Source organism: Garra rufa, chromosome 8 (assembly GCF_049309525.1).
Source record: "Garra rufa chromosome 8, GarRuf1.0, whole genome shotgun sequence".
NCBI classification, from domain to species: Eukaryota; Metazoa; Chordata; class Actinopteri; order Cypriniformes; family Cyprinidae; genus Garra; species Garra rufa.
In genome coordinates, this window is record NC_133368.1 from 11,162,882 (window position 1) to 11,187,057 (window position 24,176).

The 24,176-nt window shown below is 35.3% G+C and overlaps 1 protein-coding gene across 2 annotated transcripts; it reads left to right on the forward strand.

The window, feature by feature from the left end:
* Positions 1-16,850: 16,850 nt before the first annotated feature.
* Positions 16,851-22,975, forward strand: vgll3 (vestigial-like family member 3). 2 transcript variants are annotated; one of them, XM_073846283.1, is made up of 4 exons: positions 16,851-17,141; positions 17,828-18,158; positions 19,762-20,268; positions 22,336-22,975. In XM_073846283.1, the coding sequence occupies exons 1-4, from the start codon at positions 17,019-17,021 to the stop codon at positions 22,377-22,379; spliced, it is 1,005 nt and encodes a 334-aa protein (XP_073702384.1). In that variant the 5' UTR covers positions 16,851-17,018; the 3' UTR covers positions 22,380-22,975. The 2 variants fall into 2 exon arrangements, with proteins under 2 accessions (XP_073702384.1, XP_073702385.1); XM_073846284.1 differs by having other exon boundaries at positions 22,339-22,975.
* The last annotated feature ends 1,201 nt before the right edge of the window (positions 22,976-24,176 follow it).

Consider the following 24,176-nt stretch of genomic DNA (forward strand, 5'->3'; position numbering starts at 1 on the left):
TTCTCATGGTATGGCAAAGTGGAGCAGACAGGAGATTACTGCCCCACAGCAACGAAACCGGAGCCAGCGAGACAGGAGGAGCAGTGCGGGTGACTTTGGGAGGGATAGCGGATGTGTGGCCCCCAGCACATTATACCCTCTCTCTAAGGAGGACATGGCGCATCCTGGGGCATTATTCTCGTTAAGGTTATTAGGGAGATGTTTTCCTACAATCAGCAAGGTTGGCAACAGGGACTAGCACTAAATGTGCTAATAATGGTAATAAGCCCACTGGTGATCCATCTTGCCCCAAGCACACAGATCAATTCTACCCTGCAATAATGAGACAAAACTACAATTTTATTTGCTATTGAGGGTGTCTTTAAAGTATATTAAAATCTCCATTTCATATTAGAGAGAGTCTTTCTCTGCGCCTTTGGAGAAGTCCCACAGAGAGTCCTCTGAAACATTTATCTATCTGCTCCGCTCGTGGATTTGCCTGAGGCTGGCAGACGTTTAATGCTAATGTGCTAACTATGTTTCCAGACAGTAATATAAAGTAAGATATCTCATCTGTGAAATTAGATACTTTTGATGTTCATGTGCTATCAATAGCAGTTTATGTCATTCTAAACTTGTATGACTTTCCTTCTTCAGTGGAGCAAAGATGTTTAGCAAAAAAGTCTTTGTGTGAGGACTGAAATGTCATTAAAGATGGACAAATAAAGAAATTTGGCAGTTTTTAATTATTTATTTTTTTAACTGAATAAACATTGGCTGTATACATGCACTTTTGTTCAAATGAATTGCAATATTAAACATTATACAATTAAAATGAATAAGAAAAAAAAGGAGAGAAACAACTTATATTGAAAAAAAATGTTGGTATAAGTTAAAAAATAATTTTTAAAATACTAATATGAAACATTTGGGGTAACAATCACACTTTTTTTAAAGACACGTGATATGGCATAACAATTTCTCTCTGACATATTTGGCATTTAACTGCAGGGAATAGTGGTGCTGCAGCTCCCCCTTTTGGCAATGCAATCCCTCAAGCAAAAAATATAAAATAAACATTCAAATTTAATTTATGTTCTATGAAAAGAATGAATAAAACAACAAACAAATAACAAAAACATTACATTTTGACTCTAGTAAATTACATGATGTTACTCGCCTACCTTACTGGACTTTAAGTTACTTTGATGCGTTACGTATCAGTAAGGTAAATTGCACAGTAATGTATTTTTATTTCTTATCGAAGTAGCAATACAAATAACAAGTACATTGACAATAACGACTGATAAAAACGTAGGCTACCTGCCGGAACTTTTTCGCAAGACACAAAATACTTACAGCCATGTATGTTTCGTGTCATATTTGATGTGAAATGTCCACTTGGTGGCGCTTAAAGAGTGTTTTTTTTCCCCCAGAACAGATGAATGTACATATGGTTTTATGTGAGGTTGGTTTTGTACGTGTCACTTAAAAAGTCCATTGAGTGGCGCTATAACTCTAATGCACCGTGATGTTTTTAAAATAATGTACCATCTGCCTTACACCTAAGCCTACCCGATAGTATGAACAAAATCAAATGTAAAGTAAAAACACAATCGCAAGCATGCTGTTTTAGGCCGCGATCACACCGAACGCGTTTTAGCAGTTGGAGGCGCCTCTTTTGAATGGTTTTCTGTTGGCAGTCAGCGTTCTCCGCGCTGCTTATGCGCACTGGGCGCCTCGCGTTTTCGCCGCCTGCTGCACCTCGCGTTTTTGCAGGAGCGCTCTGAGCGCCTGAAGTTGAAAAAAAAATCAACTCTGAGCGGAAAAACGTCCAACGTCATTCGCGTTCTTTTCCATTGTCCAATCGAATGAATAGAGAGGCGGGCCTTCTGTTCTGGTGACGAAAGTTTACCGTTGCTTAAAAAGTCCGGAGACTGCAGAAAAGGAGGAGAAACCTTTGTTGTCTATCGTGGGTAACCCGGAGCTGTATTATTTAGGGTTTCTGCTAATATGACAGTTTACTTAACAGCAAAAAACTAAGATTTTAGAGCGCTCGCGCTATAATCCTTTGATTTGACTGACAGGACAGCTGTTTTGGTCATTGCTTAGCAACATAAAAAAACCGCAGCACACTGCTCTTTTTTAAAAGTCACCAAAAAAAGGCAGTGCTGTGCGCCTCGCGTTTTTAGAACGAAAAGACGCGTTCGGTGTGATCGGGGCCTTAGTCATGTTTTTCACAAGATTTGACCCAAAGATTCCGCAAGTCCAATTCTGTGCTGGCTGAGCTATCGAGCAAGCTTATGTCCGGAAAACGAAACTGGAATCTGGGAGCTGGAATCATAAAAGCGTACGAAAATGCTGTTTTACCGCATAGTGTTCATTTCTATTGGAAACTGCAGTGATATGCACTTATTGATACATATTTCGTGGATAGCGAAAAGGTTCCCACAGGTACGTTTTCGCCATGAGATCAGGTAGGACATTGTTTTTGACAGTTTATTTAGAGGGATGTTGCTACTCAGTTTTGCTCATTGTCTTTGTTAAGGAGGTTTTTGTAGATAAAGTCCATTTTTAGCTTTACAAAACAGCTCGTTTCGCTGCTTGATATTGTACATGTACGTCTGCAAGATGTCCGTTAAAGATCTCTTGATCTGGCAAGCATCTACTGCATACAAACGTCTGGCAGTTTTACGTATGTTTATTCTAAATCAAACATCTTGAACACATCTAATAGACGTCTATTTGACATCTGATAGGAAACATCCTATAGACGTATTGCAGATGAGCAAACTACGTCTTGCAGATGTAAATGCAGACGTCAAATAGAAGTCTCCGATGTGTATGTGTGCTATCAGGGTTGGTTTGTAGTGCAAACAGTTTTACAGTTTACTACACTTTGTTATTCTTCCCGCTGTTTTCCTACAGCAGCTAATGAACCAGAAGTCTTGCACATTCACACAAAATGACTTACCTCCACGTAAAAAAAAAAATCAGTTTTCAGTTTCTTTTATTTCCATGTTTTTAACAATAAATAGCATGACCATTCGAATAATATTTACTACCATGGTCAAACTTAACTAATAAAAACGTACCACTAGGTGTCAGTAAACATCCAAGATGGCTGCACTATAGATGGTTTGCACTATATTGGCAATACTCAGATGTAAACAACAGCATTGATTGCACAGTTAATGTACTACTGAAAACGTTGTTTTGCTAATTTATGCTGTCTAAACCATGGAGAAAATGTGTGAAAGCTACTAAATCATATAGAGAAGGAATTAGTAAGCAGGAAATGGCGCAAATATTTTGCCAAACCAAAGTTAATAGGGGGTATTAACTTTAGTATTGGTATTAACGTTAGTTACTAACGTATTAATAAAGATATTAGCCTAATATTTCACCTACCTGACCAGAAATGATAAGAACAGACATGAATGTTGTCAAGATACCTGGCCTGGAAATCCTGGTTCAGTTTGGGACAAACACCTTTTGTTCCTCAGACCGTTTTTTGACTCTTCAGACTCTTTTCTTTGATTTGTTATAACTTTTGGCAGTCTATAGTACTCCAAATGTTTTTCCTGTTCTGACTGATTAGTACAGCCCAAAACATGACAATAATTGACAATTTTCAACAGCAAAATATACAAGTTTCGTTTGGTTCAGTGGCATTGTTTACATTCAGTGCCGCCAATATTGCCGACTGATGACGTGTCGTGACTTGCGTGCCCCTCAAATCGCACAAAAGGCTATATAATATATATGCGATATAATACATCATATAATAAATTATGCAATGTAAAATGAATCACCTTACACTGTCTAAATAATCTTTATGACACTATAATGATATGACTGTTAACAAGACAGACTTATAGATGTATGCGAGTAATGAGGGATTATCACCCCTGTTAAATTTGCCTTACACACACACACACACACACACACACACATTCTGCATGAGCGCTTGTCACACACCCCGTTAATGACCACATAATTAATCAGTCCGATGCATGGATAGTGGCACACAATGACACCTCAGCCTTTGAAATGATCAAGTGAGGTGCTGCGCACCTACAAAATGGGGTCCCAGTGGCAGGTCTTCTTCTGCACTGTAGTAACTACAGCCTTAGGGTTAAACTGAGGCCAGAATTATTCAACTGAGGCAAATGAATGGTATTTGCATGGGGAATTAGAATCATTAAAGGCAGAAGGGCATCAGGACGACAAGTCCTTCATAGAAGGAAAACGCAGTCCTTCAGAAATAGAAAGTCTAGACAGACTTTGTGTGCCAGCATTGCTCATGGTCTAACCGAGGTCTCAGTACAAGCCGTGTAATTATAGCAATTCAGGCAGAGATGCATGGGAATTAACCGCATTCTCTGTTAATTAATAAAAGCGCTGGTACAGCAGAATGAAGAATGCGCCTAAAGAGTGTTTTTTCCCCCAGAACAGAACAGATGAATGTACATATGGTTTTATGTGAGGTTGGTTTTGTACGTGTCACTTAAAAAGTCCATTGAGTGGCGCTATAACTCTAATGCACCGTGATGTTTTTAAAATAATGTACCATCTGCCTTACACCTAAGCCTACCCGATAGTATGAACAAAATCAAATGTGAAGTAAAAACACAATCGCAAGCATGCTGTTTTAGCTTGTTTTTCGATCTCTATTCTTTCAGCTCTTTCATTGTGAGTCATGTTTTTCACAAGATTTGACCCAAAGATTCCGCAAGTCCAATTCTGTGCTGGCTGAGCTATCAAGCAAGCTTATGTCCGGAAAACGAGACTGGAATCTGGGAGCTGGAATCATAAAAGCGTACGAAAATACTGTTTTACCGCATCTAGTGTTCATTTCTATTGGAAACTGCAGTGAGGCCTATTTTTGCTTTGTCTTAAAATGTCTTTAAAAGTCTTACATTTGCATGCATTGCCTGTTTTAAACTATTCATTGTTAATAACCATCCAAAAGCATATTATCTGATTTTAAGTGACATTCAGAGAGCAAAGATAAGTGCGATAGTCTCAGTCTATGAGGTCTTTGAAATTTTAACAAGGCATTAATTGCTTTTCAAAAAGCAAATTTGCCAAAAGGACAGTATTTGAATGCAAAAACAACCATCCAATTATCTGGTGCTCATAAGTCCAATCAGTGCTGAAGATGGTTCTGATAGAGTGGTACATTTATTTAAATGAACAATAATGAAGGTGACCAATTAACATGAAAAACCTGCCCCTTGGTGGTCACACAAGCAGGATTGAGCCGCCTTTCAAGAGTCGCATATGCAATTAACATTCAAATTTGTAATGCAGCACAAGTGTGACCGTGGGATTTCTAAACCAGCTGGATTGTTTCTGAACAATTAAAAATGTGAAGGCAATCTTTGTGTCCTAGGACATGCTTGTTGCTGTTCCCATTAAGACCTCTCTGTGACATATTTCACCATTTGTCTTGGGGAAGGATTTTAAATTTCACCAAGAAATGATGTTCTTTGATTTTGCCCGTGACACAAATTGAACCCCATTAAACCCTACGCCTCGCTGATGTCATAGAGATAACTGCTAACACTGCCTTAAGGCATGATGGGATAGTTATGCACACGATTACCTCGTTCTGCTGGAGATATTGCTGTGTTCTCAGGGTCTAGTGAAGCTTATGAATTATAGCACTCTGGAGAATACAAGATTTCACATCAACCTCTAATTTAACACGATTTGTGGCTCATTATGTGGAAAGAAGACAGTCAAATCATCACAAGGTGGATAGAAAACACAACTAGATTTATTCAGCGTTCGTTTAAACAATCATGTTAGCTTATTATAATACGTCAATTGACCCTGTTCAACTAGGCTGTACTTAGACTAACACCAGCCAGGACTGGAAGAAACCTCTTTCAAATATTATAATTTTCAGTAAGAGTGTGGGTGAAATGTTGCTGTTTAAAGGGATAGTTGAATGAAAATTCAGTCATTTATTACTCACCCTTATATCATTCCAAAACCGTAAGACCTTTGTTCATCTTTAGGACACAAATTAAGATATTTTTGATGAAATCCGAGAGCTTACTGACCCTGCATAGACAGCAATGCAACTGACACATTCAAGACCCAGAAAGGTAGTAAGGACAAATAAAATAGTCCATGTGACATCAGTGGTTAAACTGTAATTTTATGAAGCATGGAGAATGCTCTTTGTGCGCAAAGAAAACAAAAATAACTCTATTTTATACGTTTTCGACATTCATGAGAGTACCACGATGCATAATGTCCTTAGTTGCATTGCTGTCTATGGAGGGTCAAGGTCTCGGATTTCATCACAAATATCTTAATTTGTGCTCCAAAGATGAACTAAGGTGTTATGGGTTTGAAATGACATGAGAGTGAGTAATTAATGACAGAATTGACATTTTTGAGTGAACTGTCCCTTTAAATATTAGGCCTTGTGGACTGCAATGAAATGCCCCTACTAAAACAATTGTTTTTTATCTGACAGATTGCTGAAGATGCAAACACGTTCTCCTCCATTGAGGGCTTCAGTAAGTATTAAAGCAAAGCAGAGATGCAAAGAATAAACATTTAAGAGCCCCCTTTTTCTGAGACTCTTGGGATTTATCAGTTCCTGGGGGCTACGCTTCTGCACAGCCATCTGGAGAAGAGGAAGAGAGGCTGTTCAAGAAGAACTTGTGCTTAAAATGGACCACAGCTTCATGCAGATAAAATCTGCTATGGATACACTTTATTTCAAGCAGCTCTATATCTCTACATCATTTGGATGAACGTATATAATCATGATTATGGAAGTACTATATGATAAGTACTATATCTTTGTTTTAATTCATATATCCCTCATTAAAGGGATAGTTCATCCAAAAATGAAAACGTTGTCATTAATTACTCATCCTCAGGTCATTCCAAAACCGTAAGATCTTTGTTCGTCCTCAGAACAGAAATTAAGATATTTTTGATGAAATCTGAAAGATTTCTGGCCCTCCATGGACAGCAAGGTAACCGACACATTCAAAGTCCAGAAAGGTACCAAGAACATCAACAAAATAGTCCATGTAGCAGCAGTGGTTCAACCATCGTTTTATGAAACTATGAGAATACTTATTTGTTGCACAAAAAACAAATGCGCATATGTCGTGGTACTCTCCAAAATGGTGCTAGGGTGACATGGAGAAGAATAATCGTTGAAAAAAGTTATTTTAGTTTTTTGTGCACAAAAAGTATTTTCATAGCTTCATAAAATTACGATTGAACCACTGATCTCACATGGACTATTTTGTCGATTTTCTTGGTACCTTTCTGGACCTTGAAAATGGTAGGACTCTTGCTGTCTATGGAGGATCAGAAAGCTCTTGGATTTAATCAAAAATATCTTAATTTGTGTTCCAAAGGCGAACAAAGGTCTTATTGGTTTGGAACGACATGAGGGTGAGTAATTAATGACAGAATTTTCATTTTTGGGTGAATTTTCCCTTTGAGAAGCTCTCAATTAAACTTGCTCAACATATCAAGATTATGGCTGTATCCGAAATCGCCCCCTATACCCTATTCACTATCCTCTACATTAGTCCACTCATACAGTCCACTTGAAGGAGTGAACATAAATGAGTGAGTGAATTCGGACACTAAGTGCACCGGAAGGACTGCCGCTTTTGTTTGCTTGCTGTTTAATAATAATTTAAAACAGGCAGTTCCAGTAGTAAGATTAAACGATTTATCTTGAACTCTGTCACGGAAATGACATGTAAACCCTATAGGTAAACAAATTTAATAATCAATTTACAACGAATTTGTACCTGTGTTGTACGCTGTATTACGCCGTTGACGAGCACGTTGTAAAATGAATGGATGGATGATTCAGCTTCGGGCGCCATCTTCTGGCGAGACGCGGGAATTCAATCGGCACGCAACACACAGTGCATTATGGGTTATGTCTAGCTGTTAAGGATACATCGGTTGTACGCTTGCGGTGCATTGTGGGATTGAATGAGTGCACTTGAGAAGGTCCACTATAGTTTCGAACACCACTTAAAACGGCTGTCCCCTTAAATAGTGCCCTATTTGAGGGTATAGATGGCAATTTCGGATACAGCCTACACTGTCAGAAAAAATGTGCAAAATTTGTACCTTCAGGGGTACAAAGGCTTGTCACTGGGGCAGTACCCTCAAGGGTACACCCGTTGTACCCTTTCACATGGGTACATATCTGTACCCTTGCAGTATGTACCGTACAAAGGCAAATATGTACCTTTGCTGACTAAATTGTACCATTTAGTGCTATGGTACCATAATGTACTTTTAAAAAAGGTACAAATTAGTCTTTTTTAAGGGTACTGCCCCAGTGACAAGCCTTTTGTACCTTATGGTGGCAAATATGTACTACATACAACACATTAAAAAGGCCAGGATGCTGTTTATCACATTTATTAAACATTCAAAACATTACATTCTCACATTTTTCACAGGATGAATGTTTTAAGCTCTATCACAATGTCATAACAGGATGCATATTGCAAAATTTTACTTAAAAAAAAAAAAAAAATTATACTCAAAACTGTTCTTATAAAGCAAAACATTTTTTCCCAACAGTACACATTCCATTAATTGATTATACCCTAAAATTTTATCACAAAATAAGCTCTACCTCAATGTGTCTTAACAGGATGCAAATATTGAGCAATTCTTTTTTCCAAAAACAATTGTTTATACTATTTCTAACTTTTTAAAACATTTTATAAAATTGTAAATATCAAGAATATTAAGCTTAATATAAAATTTTTCATAATCAATACATCCCATTAAGTAAATTTTTCTACTGCATTCTACATTTTCTAAAAAATGTTTTAAACATTAAATATCAAAAACAACCTTTTTCCAACAGTACACATTTCATTAATTGTAACTTTATATGCGTACATTTTTTTTTATCACAAACCCATTTTTACCAAACGCAGTACTACACTAATACACAGTACTAATTGGAACTTTTTAAACATTCTTGGGGATCACAAACTACTTATTTATCATAAGCAGAGTATACGGCAAGGGCCTGAAAGTCCATCTCTTGTCCTGGTTTTATAACACTTCATTCAAAGTCAACTTTTACTGCGTATGCATGGAACTGTGAATCATATGACACTGGTATTAAAAAAAACTTGCCACATTATATATATACACTGTTGACATTTAAAATGTATTGAACTTAAATTGTCACTTTTGAAACACTGAATGTCGAAATCTTCACCCTTGTGCATCAGTATATTTGGCATTTTTAAACACAGGATATTAATTATTTGGGTGATAGATATTGTAAGGGGCTTGCCACCCACCTCAGTTATCTTTGCTATGGCATGCTGCCAGAAAGTCAGTGAATTCTTCATGTAGGGTGGACAAGCCAAGTTGAAAACAATAGTAAGCACTGAAGGCTGTGCATTGTAGTGATCCTTTCTTCAACTCCTAGTTCCTTGCACAACTCCACACCATCCACTTTGAAAAGTTGTACCCTCTTGGAGAAAGCCATTTTCCAGTCAGTTTCTGCCAACTATATGGTTGGGTATGGAGTATCAGCATCACACTGAGAAGAAAAGAAAACATCAAAAATCTATCAGTAAAACAATGCAATGTGCTGTTTTAAATGTTTTAAGACAAATAATGTGAAAATTTTGACATAAACTACCTTGTAACCAATCAAGGTGTAGAGTTACATTCGAGCAATTTTAAGGCATGAAGATTTTTTTCACACAAAGAAAAAACATTTAAATATCTTATTTTGGTGATCAAAGATGAGTTTTAAGGGATTAAATCTGACTACAGGGGGACTATCAGTTCTTAAAAAAGCTTAATAGATAATCACAAAACCACTATGTTTATGTCAATACCTAGATCTTCTGCAAGCATCTTTTCTCTTGCTTCTTGTAGACTTCGTCCAACGGAGCATTTCTTTGAACAAGCTGAAGCACCTTGGGCACAATACTGGTAAAGCCATCCCTGAAGTGCCGGCTTAAACTGACAGTTGATGAATGCATTCGGTCAGCTTCATCACACAACTGAAAATTTACAAAAAGATAAAGTTAATCATTTAAATTAACTAAAAATACTTCAAAACAATCAAATCAGACATTTTAATATTCTTTCATTGCCATTTCCCTTTAGTAATATACAAATATTTCTAAGATTGAATGCACAAATATTTGTTTACCTGAAGGTTTAGAAAATTACAATGTTTCTACAAAATTTGTTTTAACTGTAAATTATCATTATAGCATACTGTTTATTTATATCGACATTCAACATTCATTTTAAGCTAATAACTGATTTAGAATCTGTGATATCACTGACCCCTGAGGATGTTCATCTCTCTTATCTTCCCTGGCTCAAATTTGTAATTTTGTTAATATTTTAATTAATTTCAATATTAATTAACATAATGATAAAAGCCAAAATATTAAATGTATTTTGACTGAGTAAAATCTACTGACTTCAGCAATCTACTACTACTACATTGCTATCGGTGACAGTTTAAAAATGGGAGAATCCCTTGTTTTTGCCCGAAGTTTTCAAGCCGGTAACAGAAAAAGAATTAAAGATACCTTATTAGTCTTTCAAATTTTCTTTCTTATAGCATTAATTCAGCCAAAAAGTTTAGTTTGGTCATTAATTATTCACCTTCATGTCGTTCCAAACCAGTAAGACTTCATCTTCGGAATAAAAATTTTAAAATAATTTTGATGAAACTAACTCTAACTCTCCCAACTTTCCTTGTGTGTGCTGACTGGCCACCCTGCTTTTTAAAATATTGGCATCAGGCATTAAAAAAATCAATACGGTTAACCGCTAAACATAGGACAAATATAATACACAGAACTCAGTGTTATACTTACATTTCTGTTGTTGAAGTTTGTTGATAGGGTTCTGCTGGCACTGGTACTAGTGTTACTGTTACCACCTCCATCTTGTGTACAAATTTGTTAAATCCACCTTATTTTCTAAAGGGAAAAAAATGCATAGTCTGTGTGAGCTTGAGGTTTTAACAGCAACAATAAAATCTCTTTTTCAATGGACATTCATCAGTATAAAAACATTGCTTTAATTCAGAAAAATACACAATAAGTTAGTACTTATACATTTCCAGAAAAAGGTACAGTACTGTCACTGGAACAGTACCCTAAGGTACAAAAGCTAAAAGGTACCAAAATGTACACTTAACGAACTAACAGAGAACTATACTTTTTTTTTTTAACTGAGAGTGTATTATTAAAAGCCAAATTATTTAAATTTGCATCTCACAGATTAGAAACATATTTCACGAGTTTTGATAAATAATGGTAACTTAAACCAATTTTACTTGCTGTCCTTGGAAGGGCTCGATACCGACGCCTCAATACGACATAACAAATAATTAGGACTCTCCTGGACTTACGTTTGTAACGTTAGTTAAATATGTAACGTTACCAAACAAAACTGATATAAATCAACACGGATAATATTCGTAATGTATATAATTCCAGAAAGACTAGGAGAGGCGTTAAAATAAAAGGCGTTCGCCCGCGTCCGGAGTGAACACGGGTAAGTTAACGTTAACGTAACGTTAACATTAGAGTAGTAAGAACATTTTGGTAAACTGAATTTATAAATTTACGGTATAAGCAAGCACAAAACTAAGCTGTTTCTATGGCCGTTTCACCGCTGTTTTGTCAGCGTCTCATGCCATCTCTCAGTGGAGTATGAGTTAAGCGAAAAATTATATCTTAATTTCCGGCTAAATGATAAAAAACAATTGTAATAATAACAATAAGCTTAAAATGTAATGGCAATGCGTTGGTTTTGTCAGGTCAGTTTTCGAAGAAAGGTTTCCCTCACGCGTCAGGTAACGTTAACGTTAGGCTTGGCTACAGACGCAATGTCAAGTTAACATAAATCGAAAGGGAACCAACAGATTTTCACAGTACTTAAAATTAAACTTACCTCAAAATTTCTGTGCTTCGTCTTCAGTGACATGTATTCCAGGCAGCTTCTTTCCGTTTTTGAAGAAGATCCTCCGTGCCTCCGTCGAATGATGTCCTGAATAACCGGCGTCATGCACAATCTCTTTTTCAAAATGCACAGCGCGGGCTACAATCCCATTGGACGACACGAAAAGGCTCGCTTCGAAAATATGTATTTGAACTGAGGCAAAGTAGTACACCATATAATGTTTAATAAACATTAAATAGTTTTGTCTACTACATTGTGCTTTTGCTAAGTAATATTAATACGTGTATTTGTTTAACTCTACATTAAAAACAAAACTTAAAACAGCTCTTATATCAGTTTAAAATTACAATTAAAAATGCAGACCTACTTTAATACATATGCTTTACGTTTAAAAGTTATTATCTTGACTGTCTGCATAATCACTAAAATGTAATTTGCGTGTGTACTGTTCAGAACTGGTCAGAAAGATGCAGGCTCTTGAACATATTTGGTTATTTTGTGCATCTCTTCCAAATAACCAACAACTCATGAAAATTATTATCTTGCTCTGTTTAATTTTGGGTCACTATTTCATAGACATCTGGCTTACTCCTTTGGTCACACAAGTGATTGTACCTTTCTTTGGGGATTAAATGGTACAAACGTGGACCCTCTGGCAGTTGGAAACATATCTGTACCTTTTTTACCCCTGAATGGTACATATGAGTACACTAAGGTGCAACTATGACCCATCGAGGGTACAACTTCACCATTTGTACCCTAAGTGTCACAAATGGACCCCAACCGTACCCTTTTTTCTGACAGTGTATGTTATTCATTCAACAGGACAGTGTAGACATGTTCCAGCCACAAAATTCACAAGAAAGGTGTGCAGCGATCAAAATCAACATAAGGAACACATGATGGAACCAGGCAGAGAATATTTTACAGCAAATGTTACTAATGCAACACTCAAAATGTTATTTTAGTGGCACAAAGGAAACAGCTATGAATACTTGTTATATATTTGTATACATATCTCTCTCTCTCTCTCTCTCTCTCTCTCTCTCTCTCTCTCTCTCTCTATATATATATATATATATATATATATACAGTAGACTGTGAGACTGTCATGTGGATTTGAGATGAATGGGTGTAGATTTTATCTTCAATGTCGAACATGCTCAGTTACTCTCCATCCTCTATTTTCAATACACTATCGCAGCATTAACAAAGTTGCTGTGTTACTCTAATTTGCATTTAATTGAGGGTTAATGCCACTGTTCCCCTGGACAGAAGTCTTGTCTGCAGGCAAATTCTCAGATGCAAAGGTCTTGTCTGGATTGATTGTATTTAGACTGTACAATACATCAACCTTTATGTCTTTTGTGCCACACCTGCGACAACTCCAACCAGTGTGGATTGTAAAGACCACTTGGTCATAGTTCAGTTCAGTTAAGTGAAATTGTTTTTTAAAAATAAAATTGTATCACTCATGTACACCAAATATCCAATTTTATGTAGATCACTGTATTTTTCAGCAAGTAGATTAATAGAATGAAGTGGGTGAAAACTGTCCCATACTCTATAGTTACAGTTTTGAATTCTGTTGACACCCTTTTCCACAGTCTGGCACTGGAAGTGACATAAAACCAATTTAATATTTATATATTTAAAAAGTGTAACACAATGGCTTTCTACTCTACATATTTTCTAATGATCACACTTTATTTTACTGTACTTTAATTTCCTTTGTTCTCAAGTAAAATGACTCCACCACATGGGGGTTTGACAAAATGTGTGCCAGTGGAGTTTCAGTCTTTGAAGCATTTGTGAGCTGTGAGGCGGAGAGAGAGAACTAATTCACTATTATAGCTCCTCTGTGTTTCCTGCTCGAACGCTTATTAAAAAATTGATAAACATGATAAGAATTGTCATAAGAGTTATATTAGAGGAAAGTGGAACACTGTGGTGAGATTCATTCAGTTAGGCCTGTAGGATTAACTTGGATCGACAAGAGAAGACTGTACTGTACTGTACTGTACTGTACTGATGTATGCGTGTGTGTCCTATTGTAGCTGTAAGTCCCTACTCAGACTGTGCCCTAGATAAACTTAGTATCACAACACCACTGAATTATTCACTTCTCTTTCTGCATTTAGAGTGAACAAACCATTGCAATGACAAGTTCAGCCCTGTCTACATGAGTGAATGAGATCAAACAACAACTGGGAACAGAGCTGGGCAGAGCAAATTAATAATATAATGAACCATCTTGTCTTTTCTAAACAGCTCCCCGTCGCATTAGTTTGGCTTTGTTACAGTGGATAAGTACTCTGACACTGGTTTACTGTTTTATGCGTGGTATTAAAAAAGTTTATTGGCGTATTGATATGAAAATAAAGTGTTGATAAACTGATCAAAATGTTGATCCATCACTTTATCCAACACACATTTTTCTCATATTTTAATATATATAGAAGTCTTTTCTGCCAATCAATGCTGTTTGGTTAAAAATACAGAAAAAACAGTAGTATTGTGAAATTTTGTTGCAATTTAAAAAAATGATTTTCTATTTTGTTATACTTTAAAATAGAATTTATTTCTGTGATGCAAAGCTGGATTTTTATTCTGTCATTACTCCAGTCTTAAGTGTCACATGATCCTTCATAAATCATTCTAATATGCTGATTTATTGTCAATGTTGGAAAGAGTTGTGCTGCTTAATATATAAAGAGTTAATTTGCAAAAACTCAACTTTTCATTGTGCATTCCTATTAATCTCAATCACAATGCAGCTGGGTTATTTAGTAAAAATAACTAAAAAAAAATACAGCTAACTAACACAATAAAACATGATAACATATTTTTTTTTTTTTGGAAACTGGTAGTTTCTCAGGATTCTGTGAAGAATAAAACATTCAAAAGAACAGCATTTATTTAAAATATAATTTTTTTTTCTTTCTTTCTTTCTTCGAAAGAAATTGATACTTTTATTCAGCAAGGATGTGTTAAATTGATAAAAAGTGATAATAATAGATTTATATTGTTAGAAAAGATTTCTGTTTTGAATAAATGCTGTTATTTTTAACTTTCATTCATCAAACAGTCCTGAAAAAGTATTACAAAAAAAAAGAAAAGAAAAAGAAATTAAGCAGCCCAACTGTTTCCAACATAGATAAGAAATTATTAGAATGATTTCTGAAAGATCATGTGAAGACTGGAGTAATGATGCTGAAAATTCTGCTTTGGATCACAGAAATCAATTCTATTTTAAAGTACATAGAAACAGAAAACTATTATTTTAAATTGCAATAATATTTCATAGTATTTTTTATGGAAATAAAGACCAGTATTTCTAATATTTGCACAAAAATGTGTTTCATTGTTATTCATTTCTAGAACAAAAATCTCAACATTAGATAAAGCCAGGTTCAAACTTGTTTCATCTCTTTTTATCACTTCATAAATCAGAAAAAAGTGACAACAGACATTTTTTTCAATAACAAAATGCTGTATAAAACCAGGCAAACCATATATGACAACACCCCTATGTATAAATCTTTAGAATATAGATAGTAATACAACTGTAAAGTTTGGTGTTTACTAAAGTGGACATTTTTGGCTCAATGAAGGAAAAATTAAAGAAATGTATTGTAATAGAAATGTACAAAAAGTGCTATAAAAGAAACACTTAAAAGTGTATTTTAGATGTTTTCTGTCCACTAATCTGAAATAATACTAAATTAACTCAAAATTGACAGGTGCATGAAAAAAACGTACAACATAGAATAAACGACACAAATATTAATTACTGAAAAGTGGATATTTGTAGACATATAAAATCTGTCAACATGTTACATTTTAGCTATGTCTATATCATAATTTAATATTAACCATAAATTGTTAGAAATAATATTATTAATTTTACTTTGAAATGACACAATGCTGTTTATTCACAAAAAAACTAAAGCTAAAAATAAAAACATTCTTTGTCTGAAAGAATGTTTAAAGGTCTAATGTTTTTGTTTATTATTATTAATTAAATGCCACAAGAACAAGAGGTATTACTACATATTCATATCAAATTAACATTAGCTTCGAGAGAAAAAGAAGAAACGAAAATAGAAAAAAGAAAGAAAGAAAATTTTTTGTTTGTTTGTTTGTTCCGAGATATTTACATACAATTTGAAGTCATTAATAAAATAGGAAAAAAATTGGTTCACATTGAGCCCACTTTTTCTTATGCATATGGAATTTTCCTAATAAAATAAACAAACGTATAACATGTTGTTCTTTACAATTCAATCTTTCATTTTCTGTAATTTCTATCATAAGGTCTAATGTTATATCACCTTTTCTCACAACAGCAACATCAGACAGTAAATAGTGATTTGGACACTGAGTTGGTCTACAGCAGGTGGCAGCACAAGCCTAATGCAAACCTGCCTAAAGCATTGTTAATTATGAGGACAGGACATCAAAACAAACCCTCAGTTATTACAATTTCCCCACAAGCGCTTAATATAGGCTATTACCAGCGTCGAAATGTATTAAATGTGTAAGGCCATACAGAAACATAAGTGAAAATTAGGAATGCAAAGCAAATAAATGCAAATAAAGACATAAAGCTCTTGACAACCTCAGCTAAGCAGCTGTTAAGTAGCCTATTGTTTAAATGTTAGCTTTAAGCGAAACTCAGTAACAGAATTTTGCCTTTTACTAGCCGCTTGCTGTTAAAGTACTGCTTGATGAATATTTGTTTCGGTTTATTCAGCTAAGCCCTGCTTCCACCAATCAGATCGTAGCGCTCCAAACTTCCTACCAATCACAGAAGCTCCTGTAACTTTCACTAGCAGTTTGCGTCTGTCGCTCTGTTTTGATCAGCTGTCTGTCTGTAGGTGGGGAAGCCTCGATGGGGACGCTTTTGTTTTTATGCTAATATTTTCTTTCACAAACTGCGGCGCTTTTGTCAACGCTCAGGTTTATATTGGGGGGGAACGATGACAGCATTTATCTGCGCTTGAGGAAGCTGCCGTGTTTCTGAAGAGCCTCTTGAGATCGTCTAAGCCTCTGCCATGAGTTGTTTGGATGTTATGTATCATCAGAGTTATGGAGCTCATCACTACTTGCCCGCGACATCAGCAGCAGCGGCAGCAGCGGCGTACAAAGCGGCATACTACCATCATCAGCAGCAGCAGGTAGGTCATAGATTTAGTCTGACACAGACAACTCATGAAGAGTTAAAAAAAAGAAAGTTCTGCTTAAAACATTTTTTGCTGAGATGGTTTAAAATGCGCTCCCAAAAATGATACATTCTTAGTCATTATTTGTTATTTTTAGATATTATTTGTAGTTGTAGTAAATGTGTAGCCTACTTGTTACGAAACAAAACTACAAATAATAATAAAAAACACTTTTTTAATTGAGTTGGAGTTGCAGTCAACAAGTGTTTAGACTTGTGTCTCAGTACATGAAGCATATTTTTTCTTTAACATTTTAGGTATTCCCATACTTTGCATTTGATTATTTTGTTACTCTAAAAAGTGTAAAACACTAATAAACATATGAGAAGCTGTCTCCAGAGTGATTTATAATCTAAATGCTACTGTTACCAAATAAAACCGCATGACGTTCTATATAGAATTCTTCAAATTCCATACGGTGAATTACAGCTGAGTGTGTTTATACAGTCTCTCGTACGGAAATCTTCATGGGCGTAAATCAGCGTACCACTAATGTGCCAAGGGTGGGCACTGGTCCATCAATTCAGAGACAATCCTCCACCATCTATTTTTGGTGGAAGACAAGGTGGTCAATGTGTGTGCTCCAGCTTGTAACCCCTGACCAGTTATTCTTTGTATTTAACACTATCTGTGTCTTCTAGCAGAAGAAGTTGAGTGCCTACAGCAGGATGCAGGATTCTGAGGAGTTTCCCTCTCACTGTGGCCAGAATAAGCAGCCTGGAGCGCTGAAGCCCCGTCCCGAGCCTGAGCTCTCACGAGAGGAGGAGCAGAACGCTGGGGAAGAGGAGCGCTGCAAGGAGACGCAGCCTGCCGAGGCCGAGTACTTGAGTGCCAGGTGTGTGGTGTTCACCTACTTCCGTGGAGACATCGGAGATGTGGTGGACGAACATTTCTCGCGTGCTTTGAGCCAGCCCAGTGCCTTCAGCAATGACGCCAAGACCGGGAGACTTCACTCTGGAGGACCGTGGAAAGGTAAAAGACTCTACATCTACAATATTTGTAATCCTGAAATAGAGTAATAGTGCTAATAAATGAATGTAGTTTATTTAAACTAGTAAGGAATCATTTTATACAGTTGATTAAAGAAAAATCACTCTATTAACATTGATAGTTCTCACATATTACCAAAAGACAAACATGATATTTAAAACTGTATTTAAGAACTATTTTTTAAGTTTTTTTTTTTTTTTTTTTTTACAAGTCATACATTTCATAAACAGTATTGTAACAGTATTTTTTTTCTCACATTTTTAAAAACATTTTTAGTGTTGGGCAAAGATTAATCGTGATTAATCGCATTCAAAATAAGTTTTTGTGTAAATAAAATATGCACTGTGTATATTTATTATGTATATATAAATACACACACATGCATCTATATGTTTAAGAAAAATGTTTATGTAATAATACATAATATATAATATAAACTATATAAATATAATATATTTTCAAACTATATACTGTATGTGTCTTTATATATACTCAAAAAATATACACAGTATACACGCATATATAAAACAAAAACTTTTATTTTGGATGCGATTAATTGCGATTAATCGTTGCCCAGCACTAAACATTTTTAAAAGAAGAAGTGTGGAAAAGCACTTGTTCTGTGTGCTTTTCTGAAGCTCAGAAAAAGTAACTAGCAAAGCCAAGATTATGGGTTCAATTCTCATGAAAATTTTCTACCAAAAACACCAATGCGGTGTAAATTCTTTTAGATAAAAGCATCTTCCAAATGCGTAAATGTAATTACCTATAGAGTGGAGTTGGGAAACTAACATAACACAATACATAATTTTTTCTGCTTTTAACCATTAAATTTGTGGGTCAAATTGACTCGAAAACGATCATAATAATCATAATAGAAATTCCACCAAACATCAAGTTGTTGCAACTTTGCATGCATGTTTATAAATCTATAAGATAAAAAGTGGCAAAATATCAAGAAAAAAAAAGATAGGTTAAACAATATTTCTGACTACTCAAAAAATAGACATGATAGTTCCAGTCCTGGCTTCTGATTGGTCGATACAGCTTTGCTGCTATGCTAACATAGTTAACTTGTGAACGATTTTTGTCAACACCGAGATTTTATGTTAAAATAAAAAAAATTAAATTCTGTCATTAATTAGTCACCTTCATATTGTTCCATCTTCAGAACACAAATTAAGATATTTTTGATGAAATCTGAGAGCTTTCTGTCGCTGAATAGACAGCAATGCAACTGAAATGTTCCCAGGCCTGGAAAGGTAGTAACAATATTGTTAAAATAGTCCATGTCACATCAGTGAGCTATGAGAATAAATTTTGTGCGCAAAGAACACAAAAATAATGACTTTATCCAACAATTATCGTTAGTTTTCGGCGTGCATTCACGAAAGAAATGTTTCTTTCTTCAAACTTTCTGGGTCTTGAACATTTTAGTTGTGTTGCTGTCTATGCAGGGTCAAGTAAATCATGACAGAATTTTAATTTTTGGATGAACTATCCCTTTCATTTTAAGTGTTATAACAGAATACTACAAAACCATTTAAAAAAGACTAAGAAACTGGTTTGATTTGTTGTGTTTCAGAAGGAAACTCCCACTCCGAGGGTCAGTGTGGCTCTTTACCGTCGTCCCTGTGGGGTACCGGCTACCCATCCCAAACCAGCCCGTGTGTCCCCTCCTCTCACCCTGACTTCCCCCACGCCGCTGCCTTCCACCCTGCAGACACTGGTATCTGGAGCAGCCACAGCCTCACGCAAACCGGCCTGCCCCCTCCTTCTGCTCTTACTGACTCTTGGCACTACGGCCTGGGAGCCCAGGGTGGAGCAGGATACCCTCACGTACATGAAATGTACCCTCATATGCACCCCCGCCACCCACATCCGCATTCCCACGCCCACCACGTGCTCCATCACGCCCACAGCCCCGCTCTGGATCCACGCTTCAGCCCACTTCTGTTACCTGGTGTAAGAGCATCTTGCAGCCCGACGTCCTGCACAGACGCAATCAAAACAGAGCTGGAAGCGAGTAGCATCCCGACACCAAGCTGGCCCTCTTCTTTCCATGGGTCAGTGGACATCTACCATGATACAGGTGAGACAAGATGAGGGAACAGATCATGAATCTATATATACAGTGTTATGAAGTGTGCATAGTCATTTTAGTTGGAAATAACCTTGTGATTATTACATGTTTCAGTGAATTATGTAGTTTACAGTTTACAAAAGCTACTGCATCTCATACACTAGGCCTACCTTTCAAAAGTTTTGGGTCAGTAAGAGTAAAATGTGATCCTCGACCACAAAACCAGTCTTAAGTAGCACCTGTATATATATATATATATATATATATATTTTTTTTTTTTTTTTTTTTTGGAGTGCAAAAACATACATGGTAAATGCAGAAACAGAAACAACAACAACAGAAACAATACCAACAAAACAAAACAAAAACAAACAAAAAACTATACTAACAAAAAAAAAACAACAACAATGATAATAAATGAGAAATGAGAACAAGACAATCTGAACAATAATAATGTATAAGTAGTAGTAGCAGTATAGGTAGTATTAGCATGTTCAAAAATAATAGAAATGGCCATAAATCGGAGTAACAACTATAACACCAAAGGTAGTGATGATACGGTTAATATTTTGTGATGACAGTAACAGTAATATCAATAATAACAGTAATCATAATAATAATAATAATAATAAAAACAACAATAATCCCAAGGATGGTGATTACAGTATGATGTTGTGATGATGGTAACAGTAATATCAATAATTATAATAATAAAATAATAATAATAATAATAATAAATAAATAAAAAATAAAAAAAAAATAATAATAATAATAATAATAATAATATATACACCTGTATATTTGCAGCAATAGCCAAAAATACATTGTATGGGTCAAAATCATAGATTTTTCTTTTATGCCAAAAATCAGTATGATATTAAGTAAAGATCAGGTTCCATGAAGATATTTTGTAAATTTCCCACTGTAAATATATCAAAACTTAATTTTTGATTAGTAATATGCATTGCTAAGAACTTAATTTGGACAATTTTAGAGGCGATTACTCAATATTTAGATTTTTTTTGCACCCTTAGATTCCAGATTTTAAAATTGTATCTTGTATCTCGTCCAAATGTTTAAAAAAATTGACCCTTATGACCGTTTTTGTGGTCCAGGGTCAAATATTAGTATTATGCTTAACAAGGCTGCATTTATTTGATTAAAAATACAATAAAAACCGTAATATTGTGAAATATTATTACAATTTAAAATAATGTGTTAAAATGTAAAATATTTCTGTGATGCAAAGCTGAATTTTCAGCATCATTACTCCAGTCTGTACATGATCCTTTAGAAATCATAGAAATATGCTGATTTGATCAAGAAACATTTTTAATATCAACGTCGAAAACTGTTGTGCTGCTTAATATTTTTGTGGATACTTTTTTCAAGATTCTGTGATAAATAATTAGCTCGAAAAACTACATTTATTTTAAATAGAAATCTTTTGGAACTTTAGAAATATTTTTACTGTCAGTTTTCATCGATTTAATGCATTTTTGCTGAATAAAAGTATTAAATTATGTCTAACGAAAAATGGCTTTGCATTATGAGTTAAAAATTGTAAACGGGTAGTTGTGACTCAACTTAGATTATAATAATGCACTTAAATAACTAGTTTTTCCTTGTCTTGACTAGTTTGAAACACATCACAATTATTTTCACATTATTCTGGAATTTATATATATATGAATGCTTAAAATATCAATACCATGTCAGTTATTAAAGTATTAAAGATATTCTAATTTATTGGTCAGTAATGGATTCAATTGCAATCATCTAATATCAAAAGTGTATTTTTTTCAAATATTTTATAATGTAATCTCATTTTAAATGTAATTGACAGAATTTAATGAAAATCATTTTTAGAATTCTGTACATTTGTAATAGTATTACACCTAAATTCACTTTACTTTTATTTTTACAAGATTTTATTGGTTTATTTTTTATTCATCCAGCCAGAATTTGAATACCATTGCATTTAACTAACACACTTTCTGCTATTATAAACAACACATACCAGTGTTGCATTGCAGAGTAAAACGGACACGTTTTAATGATTTATTTGCTTATCAGCAGCTCTTGAGCAAGACAAAGCGAAGGCCAGTGTTTGGTTCTGAGACAGAGAAGATTCACTGGACTACGTGCCTGAAACCGGACCACTTCTGCAGCTGAGGCCCACAGCACTGTGTGTGGATTCCTTCCTCGCAAGACTATCTTGGGAACTATTCAGGGGAACATCAGTCTCTATCTGTGAGACAAGCACAAAAACAGCTTTAGGGAAAACTAGTGTTTTTGTGAAGCATACCATCCCGTCTGAGTTTGTGCCTGCTCATGATCAGAAATCCTGTTCAGGACGCTTCTGTAAAGAGCTCTGCCGTAAAGGACGCCAAATTCACACAAAGGAGGTTTTCTCGACACGGTTGATGCTTTAGACCTGCGTTCATGTACGTACCACAGGGTTCTGTTGAAAGAACCGATCGTGTTAGTGCAGCAGGCAGAAATGTGTGAATGTCTGAGGAAATCTTTAATATATTTGTCTTGTGACTTTACTGATGTTGTTTTCTGTTTGTGATACGTGTTTTTAGATCATTTTTAATGTCAAATCGTCTTGCCTTTGAGGAATAAGTCATTGCTATACATGACCTGCTAAGTTTTATTGGCAAACGTCTGTTTTGTTTGAATGGATTTATTAAATCATTACTGTCTCTTTTAATGTTGTCAGTGGAAGTGCTTTAGAATTATATCTATTTTAGATCTGTTTACTTTTTCTTGTCAATAGGATGTAAGGCATTTGAGAGGTCAATGGCATCAAAACACACCGCTTATGCTGTTCTTGACCAATTTTGGGAAGGAAATACAGAGAAGGCAAAGTCCCAGAAGGGATAGTGTCATTCCATTCACATTTAACTTGCAAAATCTGGGAAGTGTCATAAATGGAGTTATATTGCAAAAATGTTTATGCGAATGCTCTTAAATGTCAAAAGTCGGTATGCGCTTCCTGTCTGGGGATCCGAGATGACTTGAACAATTGCAGTTAAAACAGACTCCTCTCATCTACTTCAGATACGTCCTAATAGAAAACCCGATAAAGCAAAAGAATGTGGCGATCGCCCTCTCCGTGTAACTTGGACCCAAATCCACACGAAGAATGCGAAGAGCGTAGAATATGCACTCTGGTGTGAAATCGAACATTATTTTGGAGAGCTGGAGCTTTAAATATTGTTATACAAGCGCAGTGCCAGATATTGCATTATATTCGTTGTAAAAGACAGCTGTTGGGCTGCTTGTCCTGTGAGCGCAGAAGCTGAGGCAGTGTGAATGTAGGGTTTGAGAGTGAGATCTCTGACCAGGTGGCAGCACTGACCCTCACATTCCTGCCGCTGCGCTCCGAACATCAGCAGCTGCTTCATACTGAGGCAGAATTAGAAACTACACCATATTTCTCAAACTCCACACTAGAAAGACTGTGTAAACCGTACCATTTTGAAAAAAAAAAAAGAAGTGCACTTAATTGAATGTACACTGTAAAAAGTTTTCACCAGATTCAACTTAAAAGCATAAGTTCAGCAGCTGCCTTAAGTTTTTAAGTTAAATCGGCTTAAAACTACAAGTCATTTTAACTTATTACAATAAAAATGAGTTGATTTAACGTGTGAGTTTAAATGACTTAAGTTGATTTAACTTAACATTTGAAGGCAGCTGCTAAACTGAAGTTTTTAAGTTGAAACTGGTGAAAACTTTTTACAGTGTAGGCTACATTTGTAGTGTACTTCAAATTTATTTTTGCAGATAATATTAATAAAATAAAACACCAATTATTACTTGATTGCTTATTAGATATTATATTTAAAGTCCCCACGAAATCAAAATTACACGTTTTTTGGCTTTTAGTATGAATAATCTAGCCTTAGGTT